We start from the raw sequence: 18517 nt of genomic DNA on the forward strand, positions 1-18517 counted from the left end.
TTTTTTTTTAAATGTCAACTTTTACGTCTACCTATCACTAATTTTTCAGTTGTCAGTGGGGATTCTGTGGATTTAAATCATTTAAATAAACGCCCTATTAAAAATAAAAAAAGTACTATAATACATGAAAACAGTTTTTAACCATGTAAACTGGCTACTATAAAATTTAAATATGCCTTAGAACCCCTTCTAGCTTTTGGATATAGAGTAATTCTTTGATTTCCTAAAAAGGTTTAAGGTATAGGAAAACTGGGGGCCATTTGTACAAGAAAGTGGGCTATCCTGATATGGCCCTGGCACTAAACATGAGTTTACCTGTGCTCCTGAGAAGCTTATTCTCTCTGAGGGGTGGTCTGCAGTGTGTGCTGTGGTGGGAGATGACCACTGACTCCTAAGACAGGAGAGCTGGTGGCCCAGCTCATTCAGGCTGTTGGGGAAAATTAATGAAGCACATTGAACCTCAGTTTCCTTTTCTATAAAACAGGGATAATAATGCCTACCTGCTTATTTCATATGGTTGTTACAAAGATCAGATGAGATCATGTATCAGTAAATGCTTTAAGTCGCCAGTATGTAAATATAATTCTGTGTTAGAAAATATTATTTAAATTTAAGTTTTAAAAAATATATGACCACCTTTCTCTCTTAAAAAATATGTAAATATGTGAGTTAACTTGGATGCCAGCTCATCTGTCTAGTGGAGAATAGGGGACATCGGTTAACATTTTTTTCTCACAAGTAACTTGCTTCATTCAATAGATTTGATATACTTTTGGATGATTTAGATACTGTTCCTGTGTCTACTGTACAACGTTCCAATCCAAGGAAACAACTCCAGTTTCTTCCTCTAGATGACTCGGAAGGTATCTTTTCCTAAAAAATTATTAATTATGGTTTTAGTCATTCATTTTGTGAGTTTCTGGTATCAAGGCTCTCGATGTCATTATAGCCTGCACTTAAATCTTTTTTTACCCAAGGGCCTCTAAAAATAAGCATTTTTGACGCTCATATTGTTTGTAAGTATTATCCTCATTGGAAAGTTGGGAAACTGAGGTCAGGGGGTGTTAATGTTTAATTACCAGGGCCATACTGTTCAGGTTTTTATATTCTATGACTTATATACAACTTAGGCTTTGGATGTTTTTTCCTTTTTCTCAATTGTACTTTCCGTTTGAAATAAAGTTATAAAATAATAGATGTGAAATTGCTTGGGCAAGCCATTAAAATGCTAACTCTGTAATGTTGACGTATGTCCACTAAATGAGCTGCTTATTTTTTAAACTTTTTTTGCTTCAAGTTTACAGAAAGTTTGCATATGTTTTTTAGGGTAGATGTGAAGATTGTCAGACTGAGGGAAAGGTTTTTAGAATTCTGAGGAGAAAAAGCTGAGTATATATGATTGATTACATATTTTCTTTTCATTACGTTTTTTTGACCGTGCAGCAGCCATTTCCAGAAAGTGAAGTTGGGTAGCATATTTAGTATTGTACATGCTCTCTGAGAAGAGTTGATAAGGAAGAAATTTCTTTTCTCTCTGGCAGAAAAAAAATACTCAGAAAAAGCCACTGACATCCATGTTAATCATAGCTCTTCCCCCGAACCGTTGCCAAACGGAGCGAAGAAAGTCTCTGTGAGACCAGCCTGGGAGAAGAACAAGTCAGTTAGCTATGAACAGTGTCAGCCTGTCTCCACAGCACCACAGGGTAACAATTTTGAGTATACAGCCAAGATAAGGACCCTAGCTGAAACGGAACGGTTTTTTGATGAACTTACAAAAGAAAAAGACCAGGTAAAAACAAAAAAAAAGTTTTAAATCTTTGTCTGAACACATATGTCTGAGGAACAGTCAGAAGGGAATTATTGAGTCAAACACAGGAAGTTACTGTTGATGCCATCCAAAGCTGTACTGGAAACGTGTGTGAACGAGCTGTCGTTACTAACTGTGTCAGAGGGAACTCAGGTGAAGTCGAGATGGACAAGAAAATACTAGGCTGAAGTCTTTTCTTTCCATTCTGCTATAAACATCCTTGCCAGTAATTAGAATTCCCCTATTTTTATTTAAACGGTCTTTTGTGTGTGTTACCAGATCGAGGCAGCACTAAGCCGAATGCCTTCTACTGGAGGACGAGTCACTTTGCAGACAAGATTAAATCAGGTGAAGTGTTTTAGCTTGAATCTGCTTTGGAGGCCTGATGCTAGTCAGTGCTCCATTTAACCACGAGGATTTTTTTTTTCCTCTAATTTAAAAAAAGTATTTATTTACTTATTTATGGCTGTGCTGGGTTTTTGTTGGCTGCGTGTGGGCTTTCCCTAGTTGTGGTGCGTGGGCTTCTTGTTTGGCTGGTTTCTCTTGTTGCAGAGCGTGGGCTCTAGAGCGAGGGCTCAGTGGTTGTGGCACAGGGGTTTAGTTTCCCCGAGGCATGTGGGATCCTAGTTCCCGGACCAGGGATCAAACCTATGTCCCCTGCGTCGGCAGGTGGAGTCTTAACCACTGGACCACCAGGGAAATCCGCACGGCCCCCACAGTGGTTCTTTAATGTCAGTTTTTAGGCACACTACAACAGTTGATCAGAACTTTGAGCCTTTATGGGAAGTGTTTGGTAATGACAGCGTATTTTATAACTTGATGCTAGCTTTCAGGAACAAAGTGATTTTACTTGATACTTCCAAGAAAAAGGCATTCATGCCATCATGTTTTCAAGAAACTGACTTGGGAGCAAATGGCAAGATGTCTGTTTGCAGATTTCTGCATTGTTAAGGCTCTCACATTAAATCTCTCTTTTTGTGTTTTGTTTTTTCCAAACTGCAAATTATTTCTGAATCTCTTTCCGTTTAGTAAATGTGTGAAACCGTGGCACTTTGCAACTGGAATAGATGTGAGGTTAAAAAGAGAGATATGACTCCATTATTGAGCAGGAGATGGTACAGGTGAAATGGCCCATGTGCCTTTCTTTTAGTTGCTTTTCAAAGAGAATTATCAATAAAATGCATGAAACCATGGGACATTTTGAATCTCTTTTAAACATCACATCAGTGCTGTGTCTCATATAACTGCATGCTTTGGCTTTTCAGTGGCTTAATGTCAGGAAAAGTTCATTCTCAGATTGATCTATGATATCAGAAGAAAAGAGAGACACATAGAAAGAAGAAGAGGTCTTTTTCTAGGTTTTTACTTATGAATCCTACACAAGCATTCTCAGCCCTTTTTTTTTGTTCCCCTTTGTCTTCTTACTGTATTGAAACAGCTTTGACACACATGATCAGAAACTAAGGCCCTTTGAAAGTCTTATTTTAAGAGCTTGTTGGCATTTCCCTGGTGGCTCAGTGGTAAAGAATCTGCCTGCCATTGAAGGAGACATGAGCTCGATCCCCAGTCCAGGAAGATTCCACATGGGATCTTCATTATCTTTAACGTCTCTTTTTTTCTGACTTTCTTTCATTGTCTTTGTTGCTCTGAAAGTTTTTATTCAATAATTGGTAAGACTCAACACATGAAACTCATTTTTAAGTAGCTTACTGAGAAATTTCCTGGTGGTCCAGTGGTTAGGACCCTGATTCCGCTGCAGGCGGCACAGGTTTGGTCCTGGCCCCAGATCCCACAGGTCACAAGGTGCAGCCAAAAATAAATAAAACAGTTTATTGGGAAGGCAGAAGAAAAATTTGTTGGTTCTCTAATTCTAAATGTATCTGAAACATTTGGTTCCATATATATTTACGTATGTTTACTTAATGATGATAAACTCTTTATGAAGTGAAGAGAAAGTCACTCAGTGGTGTCTGACTCTTTGAGACCCCATTGACTGGTCCATGGAATTCTCCAGGCCAGAATACTGGAGTGGGTAGCCTTTTCCTTCTCCAGGGTATCTTCCCAACCCAGGGACTGAACCCAGGTCTCCCAAATTGCAGGCAGATTCTTTACCAGCTGAGCCACAGGGGAAGCCCACAAATCCTAGAGTGGGTAGCCTATCCCTTCTCCAGCAGATCGTTCTGACCCAGGGATTGGATTCTTTACCAGCTGAGCTATCAGGGAGGCCCAGGCTCCTTAGAATTTTATTTATTTTTGTTTTTGGCTGTGCTGGGTCTTCGCCGCTGTGCAGACTTTTCTCTGGTGGTGGTGTGTGGGCTTCTTGTGGTGGTGACTTCTCGTTGCGGACCACAGGCTCTGGAGTGTGCGGACTTCAGTAGTTGCCGCCCGGGGGCTCAGTCGCTGTGGCTCCCGGGCTCTAGAGCACAGGCTCGGTAGTTGTGGCACATGGGCTTAGTTGCTTTGCAGCATGTGGGATCTTCTTGGACCAGGGATTGAACTCGTGTCTCCTTCATTGGCAGGCAGATTCTTTACCACCAGGGAAGTCCCAACAAGCTCTTAAAATAAGACTTTTAAAGGGCCTTAGTTTCTGGTCATGTATGTCAAAGCTGTTTCAATATAGTAAGAAGACAAAGGGCGACAACAACAGAAAAGGGCTGAGGATGCTTGTGTAGGATTCGTACGTGAAAAAGGGCAAAAAAAGGTGAAAAATGCTCCACCTCACTAATGAGTTAAAAAAAAACAAACACACATTTAAACAAAAGCATAATTTTTAAGGCTTCCCAGTAGGCTCAGTGGTAAAGAAACTGCCTGCCAGTGCAGGAGTCGCAGGAGCCGTGGGTTTGATCTCTGGGTGGGAAAAATCTGGAGGAGGAGATGACAACCCACTCCAGTATTCTTGCCTGGAGAATCCCATGGACAGAGGAGCCTCGTGGGTTACAGTCCATGGGGTTGCAAAGACTTGGACACAACTGAGCACACACGTGTGCATGCATCATTTTTAAGCTCTTACATTGGCGGGTGTAAAACAAAAAAAAAACACAATGATACCTGGGCTAGGGAAAAGCTTATCCTTCAACACTGAGTAAGGAGAAAGTGTCGCAGACTTCCTGGAATTCAGCTTGACATGTATCCAAAGCTTTAAAATTACACATTTTTTTGGACCTAGCATTTTTACTTCAGGGAATTATTCCTAAGGCAATATTTCTAGGTATGTGTAGAGACATGTTTCAGAATATATATTTAATTTAAAATGATCTCATAAAGGATATTCCATAACGAGAAGTTAAATTGAAAAACATTCTAAAGAAGTGTTTGATTTTTTTTCTTAAAAATGATGTTCCTATCTACATAAAAAAACAGGAAAGAGGAACAGTGGTTGTTACTTTTTGCTCTCCTATCTTCTGAATATCCTAAAAATGAACTGTTCATTTCTTACAGTGAAAGTTGTTGAAGAGAAAATTTTTAGGTTTTATTTCAGGATACCATTGGAGTTAGTACTGAATAAAATACCTAAAGTGGTGAATATATATTTCAGGTACTATTTAACAGTAGTAGTAGTTATTTTAAAATAGCAGTTGTTACACTGATTCATTGTACAATCTCTTGTTTCTTGGAAAGTTATCCTCCAGCATTTTTCCTTTTTAACCTAGAAATTTTGGTCAGAAGAAAATTATCTGATATAAGTGGGTTACAGCACCAATCAGATGTGTCCATTTTTTCTGAGGGAAATGTATGAAGAACCTTCTAGGTTCCTCTTGTACTGTTCTCAGTTCAGCAGAGTCAAATAATTCTCTCCTAGAGAACTGGGTTGCTGTTGCTATAATTTCCACATAGTGTATCAAACATATTGAGAATATTTAAAGTTTAGCAGTTACCTTGAATGGTTGAATGGTTACAATAAAATAATGTAAAGGACGATTTGTATAAAAGCCAAAATAATTTTAATTTTGATGTTTAAATTTGCTCATTTGCTGAAAGAGAGGTCATTTTGGGTGGTACTTATAGAATTGGTGAACTCGGTAGAATTCTGATTAAGTTTTTTCCTTTATTTTCGCCCAGGAAGCCTTGGAAGATCGTTTGGAGGAGATTAATCGAGAGCTGGGTTCTGTTCGCATGACGTTAAAGAAATTCCATGTTTTGCGCACCTCTGCAAATCTTTGAGATTTGTAGTCATTAAATTTTGAGACATTTTTGTTTGCACTAATATATAATTATGCACTCAAAAAAGGCAAACTATTTTATACTGTTTCTAAGCCTTCAAACGTAGTTTTACAATCATGCTATTCTTTACACTTGCTATTTTATACTTCAGATGGCCACATATTTTCAAGATATTTTTGTTATGCTCAGGAATCTCTTGTATATTTTACTATTTAAAAAGTATTATTTTTAAATAGTATACGTCTCCTGTTTATATCAAGAATAAAGAAATAGGGCAGGGGAGGCAGCTTTGTTTCTAAACATAGTGTTATCCTTTTACGGTGAACTTTACACACCAGTTTTATAAACTTGTTCTACGTTGTGAATATGATTCTAGTTTTTTCTAAATAAATGCTTAAGAAGAGCTTCCACAGTGATAGAGTAATAGATGCTGAATGCAAAAAAAAAAAAGCATACCCTAGATTTAGCTGTTGAAGTTTTTTTAAAAATGGTAATGTAATTCCTGTTTGAAACGTGTCTTAGATTGAATATTAGAGTTAATAATGGAAATGTTGGAAATAATGGAATATTGGAAAGCTCTGAAAGTGAGAATATTTCATTCTGTTTCCCTTAAGCTTTCTTATTTGTAAGAAAGAAAAATGCTAGAGATGAAAATCTCTAATTTTGTGACATATGTAGTACTTTCCAGAAAAAGTCAGTTGGAGAGCTGTAGCTTTCTGCCCATGTTTCTGAATGTAACTTGTGTCCCACCTTTGACAATGAGATGATAAGAAGCTTTGATGAAATACAGGCCACCACCCAGTGAGGTCGTAAGAGCAGTTTCCTCAGTGTACACGGCCTCAGCTGTCAGACTGTCAGGAAGACGGTTTTAACATCTCTCCACCATCCCCCCTGTCCCCCCACCCTCCCGAGGAAGAAAAACACTTCCATAGTAGTTGCTGCAAGAACTGTAGGTGGAGGTCAGAGCAGCTTATGCTGCTTGTTACTGCACAGGTAATGTGTCTAGATAGAGCTCCGTGCCTCTCGATTGGCCTTGCTGGGGGGCTCCAGCCCGCTGCCTTGGCAGTGCCTCCTGCTCTCAGAAACTCCACGTAGGCAGGAGGCTGTGATCTGACCAGAAGTACGGCAGGGAGAGGTCCTGACTGCTGGTCAAGGTCCGGGCTCCTCCGCTGCTCACTTTTTTGGTGGCCAGTCAGAACCCAGCTCCCACTCAAGCTCAGTATGTGTTGATAACTAAGACTCATTCCACACTTTCAACACTGATTCCCAATGATTCAGGTTTTAAAGTTTGGTTTACTTTTGAGCTTTTTCTCCTCTCCGTGGCTCTTAATAGCATGTAGTTACGGTGAGCCAAGCCACCCAGTATTCCACTAGGGTCTATGTATGTCTTTGAGCAGGGATCTCAGAATCTTTGAGCACCCTTCACCAAAGCTTCCTCTGCCTGAGCTCCAGGCCTGGCTCCCTGCTCAGCGTTGTGGGGGGTTCTCAGCAAGGGGAACCGACTGACAGCTGCCTCTCCTGCTCCTTCCTGTCCATGAATGAAACCTTTGCTCCCACCTCCTGCAACCTGTTGAAGACCTCCGGCTAATCAGAGTTACTCATCAGAATTAAGTGCCTTACTCCCGGTATTTTTTTCTAGTCTTTTTTTTTTTTTTTCTTTCTTTCTTTTTAATCTCCTAGTTCTAGTGAAGAAAACGTTCATTTTAATCAATCTCCAGTATAGCTGTGTCAAAACTTAATAAAGGGATTGACTTTACTGGTGATACTCCCTTTAATATGTTCCTATACATGACATTAAAAACTCACTTGAAAGTTGTTAGCCTGTTTCATTGTTCCCTGCTTTTACTGTAAAGTCTGTTACATTCCAAAGAATAGGAAATTGCCCTTTCAGAAGAGATTAGTTTTATCTTACCAGGGAGTTTTCTTCTTAGTAGTTATATTCCAGTATTTAAGCCCCATTAAAGTGTCTTCTGTGCCTCTCAGGAAACATGTGATTTGATTTGTGACATGTCATAAACTGGAAGTATCAGTCACTTCAGAAATTAAAAAAAAATTCTTTTCTCTCCATAGCTGTGAAGAAGGACACCAAGGAAAGTCCTTCCAACCGTCTTTCCTTTTGGTAATGCTTAAGGTACAACTACTCTGTTTAAAAACAGCCTAAAAGCTGGAAAGGTGACAACCTTAAAAAGCAACTGTTGTATCCCAGGGAGATAAACTATACTTTAGTTGCTGGCTGCAGTTAGGTTTTTTTGCTGAGTGAACCTTCCACTTCTAGGAAGTGCCATTTAAAGTTCAAATAGAGTTACTGCTGTCCTGTCTCCCAGACCTGCCTCCTCCTCTTCACTGCAAGGCCTGAGGGAGGAAAGTACTCGACTGCTTGAAGGTGCCGAGTGGATACAGCTGCCAATCCACACTAGGACTGCGGGAGCTGGCAGGGGACAGACGAGCCAGACCTGGGTCACACCCTGCTCAGGCTCTCCTCCATGTAAAGATATGATAAGACGCTTCCTTCCATTGTGGGAGGTTATATGCAAAGTGCCTGGTGTCTCTTAAATTTTCAATCAATAGTACATTTCAGGTTCATTCTGAGTTATTAAATAGGCTTTTGAAGTAGTGATTTCAGTGCTTTCTTAGAAAAGTAGACCATGTCCCTAGCAATTGATTTAAAAACTGCCTTGGGCTGGTTGACATATGTTAGGTGGTCAAAGATGTTCTCTCCATCTTTTTGCAAAAAATGAGCTTTCTCGGGGTTTAAGTGAGCTTCCCTCTGGTGGATTTTTTTTTCCCCCCATGAGTAATTGACGAACTCTAGTAAGTTCAGATACCCTGCAAATCTTAAATGTGATTTGGGGGTTGTTTGATATAAGCTGTTTTGCCAAAAAAAGTATTGCCAATGTAATAAAAATAATTGCTCCTTTGAATGGTCTATAATTAGACTTCTAAAGTTGCTGGCCTGTGAAGCAGGACCACAGAAAGGAAGAGGATGCCACTGAATGTTTGAAAGTTAACATGAAGTTTATGATTTGCTTTTGGAGTTTGATAAGCAACCAGAATTTGTTCCCCTTTTTAACTCAGAAAAGCCAGGTGCTTGGCTAAATGCTATTTGAATTCTGAGAAGTTAGACATTTCTGTCATTTTGATTTTTAGATATCCCAAAAGCAGTTTTAGGTATATTTTAATGTGCCACTTGTGCTGTGAGTCTTTAAGAAGCCCTAGAAAATAAATATCGATACATATCTAGAGCCCTTTAGGAATCAAAGGTAAATCGTATTTACCCATCACAAGTGATTGTACATGGTTATGAAATTTGCAGGTCTGATTAAATGAATTATACTGCACCAATTTTGCAGGAAATAATTTCCCACCTTGCCAAGAGTTCTGTGGCAGTTTAATAATAAACTACACCAGTATTCTTAGGACCTGTGTTACTAAGCTTTCCCTTTCTGATTTGTGTTCTATTTCAATAGACCCCTCTCAAATAGGAGGAATCAAGCCATAACTTTGCATTTGCTGGGAATCATATGCCATGTCATTGCTGTGACTACAGACTTCAAAGATAATGTTTTATTCACAATTTAACTGTAACCATGACCAATACAGTGAGAAATCTGCTTCCTGCTGCTGACATTAGATAAAGACCAGTCCTTGTTGCAGTTTTTAAATCTAGTCGAATGCTGGAGTGATGAAATTGTAAGCTCCGAGAGAGCAGGGACCATCTCTCTGCATACAGGCACTGAATAAATATTTGTGGATACAAACATCTGTGCTATCAGTGTATTTATTCCTGCTGGCCAGTTGCGGGCTCTGGTTTTTAATGGTGTTAAGTCCTCTGAGTTACTGGTCTGGGGGCAGGCACTGCAGGGTTACAAGGGCAGCCGTCCAGGGGCTCTGTTCTGACTGGCCTACAGGCAGAGAGCCTCACTCCGGAAACCTATATGCTTTGAAAATTTTTTTTTTTAACTTTATCAAAAAAGTAAAGGTCAAGGCAGAAGTAGCAGTGAAAGGATCTGTCACCCAGTTTGGCTTCCACAGATCCTCAGGCAAGGAGGATGCCTGTGCAGGAGACAGATGATGACTCAGAACAGCAGCTGGGGCTGGAAACGTTTCCTGGGTCTTAGGGTGCCTCTTGGTGGAGGGAAGGAGTTGGCCCATTCAGTGTCCAAGGAGATGGGACAGCCTTTGGTCTGGGTTGTTCTCTCTCTGACTTGATCTGAACTCATCTTGGGCTGCTTAATTTTAACTTCACCTTACACTTGCCCTCCCAAGGGGAAGCTCTCCCTGGCTCCTTTCAACCTGAGAAAGTGATACTTGGTGATAAGTAAACTACTCCTAGGTTTGGGGTGTGCCCTGTTTAATTCAGTTACTTCAAATCTTGACAAATAAGGCCATCCTTGCTTAATCTAAATATATACTTCATGATTTAAATATCACTAGGTACCCTCTTGGTCCAACTGGAGTGTCGAGTCTGATCGGAATATCAAGATGAAGCTATTTCTGATCCTCTGCCAGTTCCTTCTTGAGGTCAGGGACTAGAACTTACCCTCTGGCTACTATTACTGCCACGCCTTCTGATGACCAAAGAGCATTTTCATTTTTCGGGCCAGACCATATTTGGTGTCCTGAGGAGAGGACTCCTGGTTGCCTCTTTCTGCAAATCAGGTTGGTAACGGATAAAAGCACCAGGTGTCAAGGTCTGGACTTCCATTGACTACCTTTGGTTTGCCCACACATTCCAAATGCCTTCCTTAGTTTTCCGCAGCTCGTTCCCCTTGATTCTGTCATTTTACTCCCGAAGGACTCGATTTTTCTTTTTTTTTCATTTTCTGTAAATCTCGTTCCTTTTCCCTCGTAGTGTGGGGAGAGGGGGTGTCTCCTGGCAAGTGAGGCTGACAGTGTTAAAAGGGCCAAGAGGTCGTGGGCCGGGGCCTCCCCTCATGGAAGTGACCTCCAGGCCTTTGCGGGGGTCGCCCGGGCGAGCGCAGACGCGGCGCCCGAGCGGGGCCAAGTTTGTCGGGGTTTCTCCAGGCGGAGGCTGGCCCTCTCGGCGGGCGGGCGGGCGGAGGCGGCGGGCGGCTCCCCGCGTGGCCTGACGGAGGCGCAGGCCCACCGCCGAGTGAGGGAATGCGAGGCGGGCCCGGCGCGCACGGGCAGCAGCGGCCGCTGGGGCGCGCGGGGCACGGCGGCGCCGCCGTGTAGAGCTGTCAGGCCGGTCCGCGGGCGCGCCCGGCCCCGCGCCCCGCCGGCCGCCGCCTCCATCCCCGCCCGCGGCCCGCGCTCCGAGCGCCCAGACCCGAGGCGGCCCGCACGTGCGCCCGCTCGCCGCCCGCCCGCCGACGGTCGGGGAGCATGCCCGCGGGAGCCCGGCCGCTCGCCCGGGGCCAGCTGGCGGCGGCGGCGGCGCGTGGAGCCGCGGGGCGCAGCCGGCCGGGCCGGGGCCACCCGGCCGGAGTCTCCCGGGCCGCGTGAGGCGGCGGCGGCCCAGCGCAGCCGAAGAGGACGGAGCAGCGCCGCGCGGAGCGGGGTGAGTGTCTCGGCGGCCCGGCCGGAAGGCGGCGCGGCTGGGCCCCCTCCTCAGGCCCGCAGCGAACCCCAGGGCGGGCGGGCTTGGGGCGGGGACCCCCCACCCCCGGCCCGGCCGGGCGGGCGGCGGCTCCCGGAGGCCCCGGCCCGCCCTCCTGGTCGGCGCGGGGAAAAGTGGGAGACCCGGGCCCCCCGCCCCGCGCTGGGAGGAGGGTGTGGCGCGCCGGGACCCGGGGCTGAAAGAAATCCGCCCCCAGCCGGGCACCCCCACACCCGCACCCCAAACACCGGCCCTCCGGATTCGGGGGGTGGGGGGCCCAATGCTAATTAATTCCGAATTTCCGTCGGTTCCGGCTGGGGCGCGGAGGGCTCCCCTCCCCCAGTGACAAGTGTCACGGCGGCCCAGGGGCAGGTGTGTGTGCAGCGCTGGGCCTGCCCCGGCCGGCCCGCGCTCCTGACCGAGGGGTCGGGAGGAAGTGCTGGCCACAGTCTTCTGTCCAGCCCTCTGCGCTTCTCGCCTCCTCCAGCCCTGGCCTGCCTGGGTGGGTACCCAGGGCCTAAGCGTGGAGTGCGGCCCTCAGAGAGAGGGGGCCAGGACTTGGAAGAAGTGCTCCGGGTGTCCCCCTCGCTGGAGGAAAAATCTGGCCAATCTCCATCCCGTGAGTCGCTCTTTCCTGTTGTAAAACCTGCGGTGCCAGCTCTGTGTCAGAGCAGCCATCTGCCTCCCTATCTCTCTCAGCCTTTCTTATGGGGTGGGGGGCGGCAGGCGTGCAGTGCCGCTGGGTGACTTGGGAACGGGAAGACTTTTGAGTCCCCCCTCCCCCTTAACGTGCAGCTAATTCTCCCTAGGGAAACCTCCGATGGACGTTCTGAGTAAATAGAGTGTGTTTGCTAAGCAAATGTCATTTCAAGGCGAATCTTCTAGCTCTGTCCCCTTTCAACCCATTTGCTGTCCCCTAAGTAAATTATAGATTCCTCGTCCTACATTCCTGTCCCTACTTCTGATATATGCGCTAGGGTAGAAAGTCTCAGGCCTGCCCACCTCCTCTCCTCTAGAAGCAGAGTTCTTCAGAGGGGACCTCCTTTGAACATCTTTCTCCGTCCACTGCTAGCTCTCTCCCCAGTCCCCACCGGGGAGCCACTGGGGTGGCAGACTAGACCCCTCCCTCCTTTCTGAAGGGAATGCTCCTCTTCATTTGAGTCTTCCCCATGGCCAAGCCCCCAACGTGACTCATCTCTGCTCTGAACTCCCGTTGCACCTTATCTGGGTCTTTTGTGTGACTCTTATCGCCACCTGCCTTATTTTATAGTTACTTTTGTGCCTGGCTTATCTCCCCTGCTGGATTGTCAGCTCCTGGAGGATGGAGGACCAGGGTGGGGTTTGATTCATCCCTGATCCTGACCTGGGTCAGCATCCTGGGCACTGTCACCATTAGTGTCTGGATGGAGTAGAAGTCCCCACCCCAGCAGAGCTCTGGGACCCTAGCTTATCTGACTCCTGGGTTGTCCCTGTTAAATTCTTCTCTGGTGATTAGAAGAGCCTCCCAGCCCTCTTCCTTTGCAGAGAGAGAAACACCATGAGTTAGGAAGGGCTATTTTTCTTGTAGCGAGTGACTTGCCAAATGACTAGGACAGTACATGCTCTGCTATAAGGATGGCCAGGCACAGAATGTGGGATCTCTGGGCCCTGGGTGTGGAATGGACTTCTCTCTTTGGCCTTCTGCACTCGTCGGGCATGGGAGGCAATAGAGAACCACACTGGGATTCAAGGTTTCAGGCCTGGCCCTCCCATAACGTCTGTAACTAAGTCACCAGGTTTCTCTTGATCTTGGTTGGCCCTTCCTTATGGAATCTGAAAGAAAATCCCTCTGCTTCTATGAGGTCCTGCAGGATCTGGGCCCTGCATCCTCTGCCTTTTTGACTGCTCGTTACTGAAATCCAGGCTTGTCTTCACTGGCCTTCCCAGGTGGAGTCCATCACCTCCACCTTTGTGCCCCATGCTAATTCAACTTACCACGAAGAATGGCAGTTGAATGGCAGTTGAATGTTATCCTGTGCCTCCCCGCTAGACTGAGCTCCTAGGGGAGCAGGGGTTGGCCTTAAATCTCGTTTCTCTGCCTCTCCTATGCCTGGCACATGGCAGGCTCTAGGGAAAAGTTCTGTGGGATAAAGGTGAGAAGCTAAGAGCCCTTGTCCCAGTTGACTGTACATTCTCTCTCTCAGGGACCCAACTTTGCCTTCCTCCCTGGAGGCCTGTTTTAAAACCAGGCAGATGGCAACTTCCCTGGTGGTCCAGTGCCTAAGACTGTGTTTCCACAGCAGGGGGCTCAGGTTCGATCCCTGGTCGACGATGTTCTGCAAGCCTTGAGGTGCGGCCAAAGAAAAAATACATAAACGAGATGAAAGCAGGCAGATGTTCTCCTCACTATCCCATCCCATTCAGGCTTTCCAGCTTGGTCTCTGAGAAGAGCCAGTCGTGGAGAACGGTGCCATTCATCTGTAGAGATTAGAAGCGGAAACTTCTGGTGCTTCAAGATCTCTGCCTGGCTGCTTCTGGAAAAGCCAGTGGAGTAGAGGGTGGGGGTGTGTTGCCCCGTTGTGGAAGGCCAGTGATCTCACGCCTGTGTCCTCAGCCATGGGCAGGAGAGGTGAGCCATCCTGAGTGAGCAGTCACATGCTTCCAGGCCCCTTCCCCACTCCTTCTCAGCTTTGCGGACAGCCCTCCCGAAACCTGCCCACCAGGACCCCCTGCCACCGGACATCGATGTAGCCAAGTGGTCTCTTATTTGTTTTTAACAATGAAGGTTTAAAAAATTGTTTATTTATTTTTGGCTGTCCTGGGTCTTCCTTGCTGTGTGGACTTCTTTCTAGTTGTGGTGAGCGGGGGCTGCTCTCTAGTTGCCATTTGTGGGCTACTCATTGCGGTGGCCTCTCTTGTTACCGAGCATAGGCTCTATAGCATTTGCGCTTCAGTAGTTGCCGCACATGGGCTCAGTAGTTGTGGCATGCAGGCTTAGTTGCTCCAAGGCATGTGGGATCCTCCTGGACCAGGGATCGAACCTGTGTCCCCTGCACTGGCAGGCAGATTCTTAGCCACTGGACCACCAGAGAAGCCTCACTAAGTGGTCTTCAAGTGACTTCTCTCTGCAGCTTTCCATCAATGTTTATTAGGCTTTCACTAGGTACCCAGGATATTATTAAGTAGTGCCATGGCGGCCATGGCAAATCCTTGTCCGCTCTGCTCTAAAATCCAGGGTAATGAATGAGGGGCATTGCTCCCTCTCTGCTCAAGTCTTCCTAGAGTCGTGTATGAAAAATTGATTTTAGAATTTAGAAGCTTTGCCTCCCCTGTGTGCAGGGAAAGTAGGTTGGTTCCTCTGGTCATGGGAAGGAAGATGGGGAAGGAAACATGTTTGGTATGTGTCCTGTATGTACAATGTGCACAAGGCTGCCCCATGCACCCTGCAAATGAGGTGGTGTTCGCCCTTTCTCCCAGAGAAAGAAGCTGAGACACAGAGAGGTCAACCCACTTGCCCAAAGGCTCTGCAGGTTTCTACCCAGTTCTGCTGGACTCTACTCATTCCATCTGCACTGTATTTCTGACTGATTCAGGTCACCTCCTCTTCCCTGGCTTCCAGGATGCTGGATGGACAACGCGACATGTTCGTATAGAAACTATTCACTCACCCTAGTAGTCAGCATACTAATTTCTACTTTACTGTCTATGTGCATGTATATACATATGTGTAAATCTGCCTTTATAAGTCATCACAAAGGGTTTCTGGAAAACTGGACATACAAAGAGTTGAATACAATAAATAACATCGAACGTAAAAGCTTCGACTCACGGTGTGGTTAGGGAGATTCACCCCACGGGGAACACGGGGCGTGCTGTGGCTTAAACAGCGGGCAGGGTTCAGAGGAGGAGACGCCCTTTCTGGGTAAGGCGGTCAGAGTTGACTTCCTGGAAGAGGTGGGATTTGAAGGAGGCCTTGAAGAATGGGTGGAGTTTTGATAGTCACAGCACCTGGAAAGGTGTGTAGAATTTCGAGGTTCAAATCTGTGGTTATCACCAGGGCCCTTCCAGCAAAGGTTCCTGTGGAAAAGGAGAGAAAATGGCAAGACTGGTGGTGCCTTTTCAGGTCTTCTCCAGCCTTGCAGGAGGCTCTGGGAACACAGGAGCCTTGAGGACTGCGCCCCGTTAAGGACGAGTGATGCCAGAGAAGAGAAGTGACTTGCCCAGGACCTGCCCCGAAACCTGGAACCCAGGTTAATTCCCAGCTCAGTGCGGGCTCTTGTTACTGGCCGGGGTTGACGACAGGCAGCAGCCCTGTACATCGGTCCTTTGTTCCTGTAAAGTGGGTACAGGGGTACTGCCTTCCTCACTTCCAGGCTGGTGAACACCAAGAGGAAGTCCTGCGAAATCGTCCTGACCAAAGGCAGAAAGAGCTCCGTTGGAGAGGAGGGCTGGCATTCACTTCAGTTACTCATATTAACAACTGCCCTTGCCAGAGGAGGGAAACCAGATTAAGCAACAGGCAGGGTTCAGGCAGCAGACAAATCAAACCCAAGCAAGCGCCTTGGGGAAGAGCATCGAGAAAGCAGTTTCGAGACTTCCCTGGTGGTCCAGGGCTTAAGACTCCGAGCTCCCGACGCAGGGGGCTGGGGTTTGATCCCTGGTCAGAGAACTAGATCCTGCACGCCACAGCTGCACATGCCTCATGAACAGCCAAATAAATTTGTTTTTAAAGTCCTCATTGAGAAAGCAGTTTCACACCCTCTTTTTGCTGAAATTCGGCATCTTTCTCAAAGCTTTTCCTCTGAGAGCCCTCTCCCCTCAGTCCCATTTCCCTTTTATGGGGCGGTGTGGGGAGTTGCTGGTGCAGGGGAAAGACAGAGAGTTATTAAAAGAAGCCTGAGGACTTGGGGATCCCAAGGCCAATTCTCATCCCATAGTAATGCTGACCGGATGGGTGTGGGCATGTCAACCTTCAGCTGCATGGGGCGGTGGCCCAGCAGGGCACAAGGTCTTCAAGTGTAATATAATACATCCCAGGTCACGTGTGCACACAGTCCAGGTCTAGTTCTGGCAGTTCTGTTCTTTGGGGAAATTCAGAGTTAGGTTGGTTCCTGCCAGCCTCTGGCCACAACGTTTGTCCCCTGACCAATAGAAAACTCTTTATGTGTGTTTCTTACTTAATATATGTTACTGATTCACTGGGCTTCCCTGGTGGCTAAGTGGAAAAGAATCCACCTGCCAGCCAGTTCAGGAGATGCGGGTTCGATCCCTGGGTCAGGAAGATCCCCTGAGGAGGAAATGGCAACAGCACCCAGTATTCTTGCCTGGGAAATCCCATGGACAGAGGAGCCCGGTGGGCTATAGTTTATGGGGTCGCAAAAGAAACATGACTTAGTGACTAAACAACAACAGTTGATTCATTACACTGAGCTCAGCCAACAGCACTGTCACTCAATGCCTGAGTGAAGATCATCTAACACACATGTTTTCTCCATAAGGCACATCACAGCTTTCCCCGGCTCTGAGCACTAGACAGCGCTTCAGCCTCATGCTCGGGGCCATGTTAAATCGCTAACAAAAAGCACAGACGTGTGAAAACCATGGCACTAAACAGACCATGGAAAAGATACTTGTTGACAGTTTGAACTGAAAGACAGGGGGCCGCCTTGTTTGACCTCTGCACGGCTCAGGCAGGCGGGGTGACTCAGTTTTTCCCTGCTCTGCGCACGTCTGCAAAAGACCGAGTAAGCACCGCGCGCCTCAGTTTCTGAGTTACAGGTAAAACTGCCACCAGATAGGAGGGGCGGTAAATACGGAGTGTGTGAATAATGGGTACCGACTGTTTATGCAAAGTAGTTCCACAACACAACATTCCTGAGCGATAAGGGGGGACTGTTGCCACGTTTAACAGAAAGGAAACGGGCTCAGAGAGGTAAAGGACCTGATGCAGCTTGTGTGAGTAGCTGGGGCCCGGCCAACACTTGCACCCACCCCTGGCTGATCCCAAGTGTGGTTCTTTCCCCTCAGCTCCTGTGGCCTTTCCTCTTCGTGGCCACAGTCCTCCCACTCCCACGCACAGACCTCTTCTGCTGTCTTTGTCGTTGTGTCTGCAGCATCCAGAACAGGGCTTCTCACGTGTGCTCGGCTGAGTTCAGTTCTTTGCCACCCCAGGCTCCTCTGTCCCTGGGATTCTCCAGGCAAGAACACTGGAGTGGGCTGCCATTGCCTCCTCCAGGGATCTTCCCGACCCAGGGATCGAAGCCGAGTTTCCTGCTTTGGCAGGTGGATTCCACACCACTGGTGCCACCTGGACTCCTCATTGACTCTCAGTAATTCTTGGCGACTAAAGGCTGGGAGCACAGCTTCTTGTGTTTGCTCCGTCCTGGGTGCCAGAGGAAGGAGAACTATCAGGGCATAGGTCTCCCCCCTCGCCCTCCTCTACCCCTTCCAGAAGGGTGCCCATATCCCCTTTCCACAGCGTGCGGACAGGAGGCCCCGTGTTCCAGCACACCAGAGGATGTGAGCAACCTCTCCTCTAACAGAACTGGTCTTTGCTGAGAGGAGCTGAGGGCAGCCCGTCACCCAAAGGAATGATGCTCCTAAGGAGGCATTTTGGGCCAGGGTGGGGCTTTCTGGGGCCCCACGCCTCCAATCCTGGCTTTCTTACTCCTGGGCACCTTTACAAAAATGTTCTGTCGCTTGTGCCCCTTGAAGAGTTGGTACACAGGTCATAGGAGTTATTGCTGTTTCTTCTCTCCGAGGTTCTTTATTTCCCTTTTCAGAGATGATTCCCCTTGAAGGATGGAATTTTCTCTTTTAGCAGCCGGGGACTCCACAGGGCCTGGCTGACTCATCTGCTGTGCTGTGAGGCAGGGCAAGAGCTGTCTCCCGTTACGGCCCTGCCAGACTGAGTCAGGCCCTGTGGCCTCCTGGCCTCACCTGGCCGTGGTCCGCAGAGGAGTCCGGCCCCAAGGAGGGCCCATCAGGTGCCAGTGCCCTGCGTGAAGCAG

General features: G+C 47.0%; 1 protein-coding gene across 6 annotated transcripts in view; it reads left to right on the forward strand.

Annotated features, from left to right (window-relative positions):
- MPHOSPH9 (M-phase phosphoprotein 9) overlaps window positions 1-9726 on the forward strand; it is a 55800-nt gene extending 46074 nt beyond the window's left edge. For 3 of the 6 annotated variants that reach the window (XM_020901304.2, XM_020901307.2, XM_020901308.2), the window contains 4 exons: window positions 760-863; window positions 1542-1789; window positions 2087-2155; window positions 5867-9726. In XM_020901304.2, coding sequence (XP_020756963.2) covers window positions 760-863; window positions 1542-1789; window positions 2087-2155; window positions 5867-5968 — 523 coding nt within the window. In that variant the 3' untranslated portion in view covers window positions 5969-9726. Of the gene's footprint in view, window positions 1-759; window positions 864-1541; window positions 1790-2086; window positions 2156-5866 lie in introns of those variants that run through there. The other 3 variants (XM_020901305.2, XM_070475144.1, XM_070475143.1) reach the window with 3 other exon arrangements.
- Window positions 9727-18517: the final 8791 nt, after the last annotated feature.

Source organism: Odocoileus virginianus, chromosome 12 (genome assembly GCF_023699985.2).
Source record: "Odocoileus virginianus isolate 20LAN1187 ecotype Illinois chromosome 12, Ovbor_1.2, whole genome shotgun sequence".
In the NCBI taxonomy this organism is placed as follows: domain Eukaryota; kingdom Metazoa; phylum Chordata; class Mammalia; order Artiodactyla; family Cervidae; genus Odocoileus; species Odocoileus virginianus.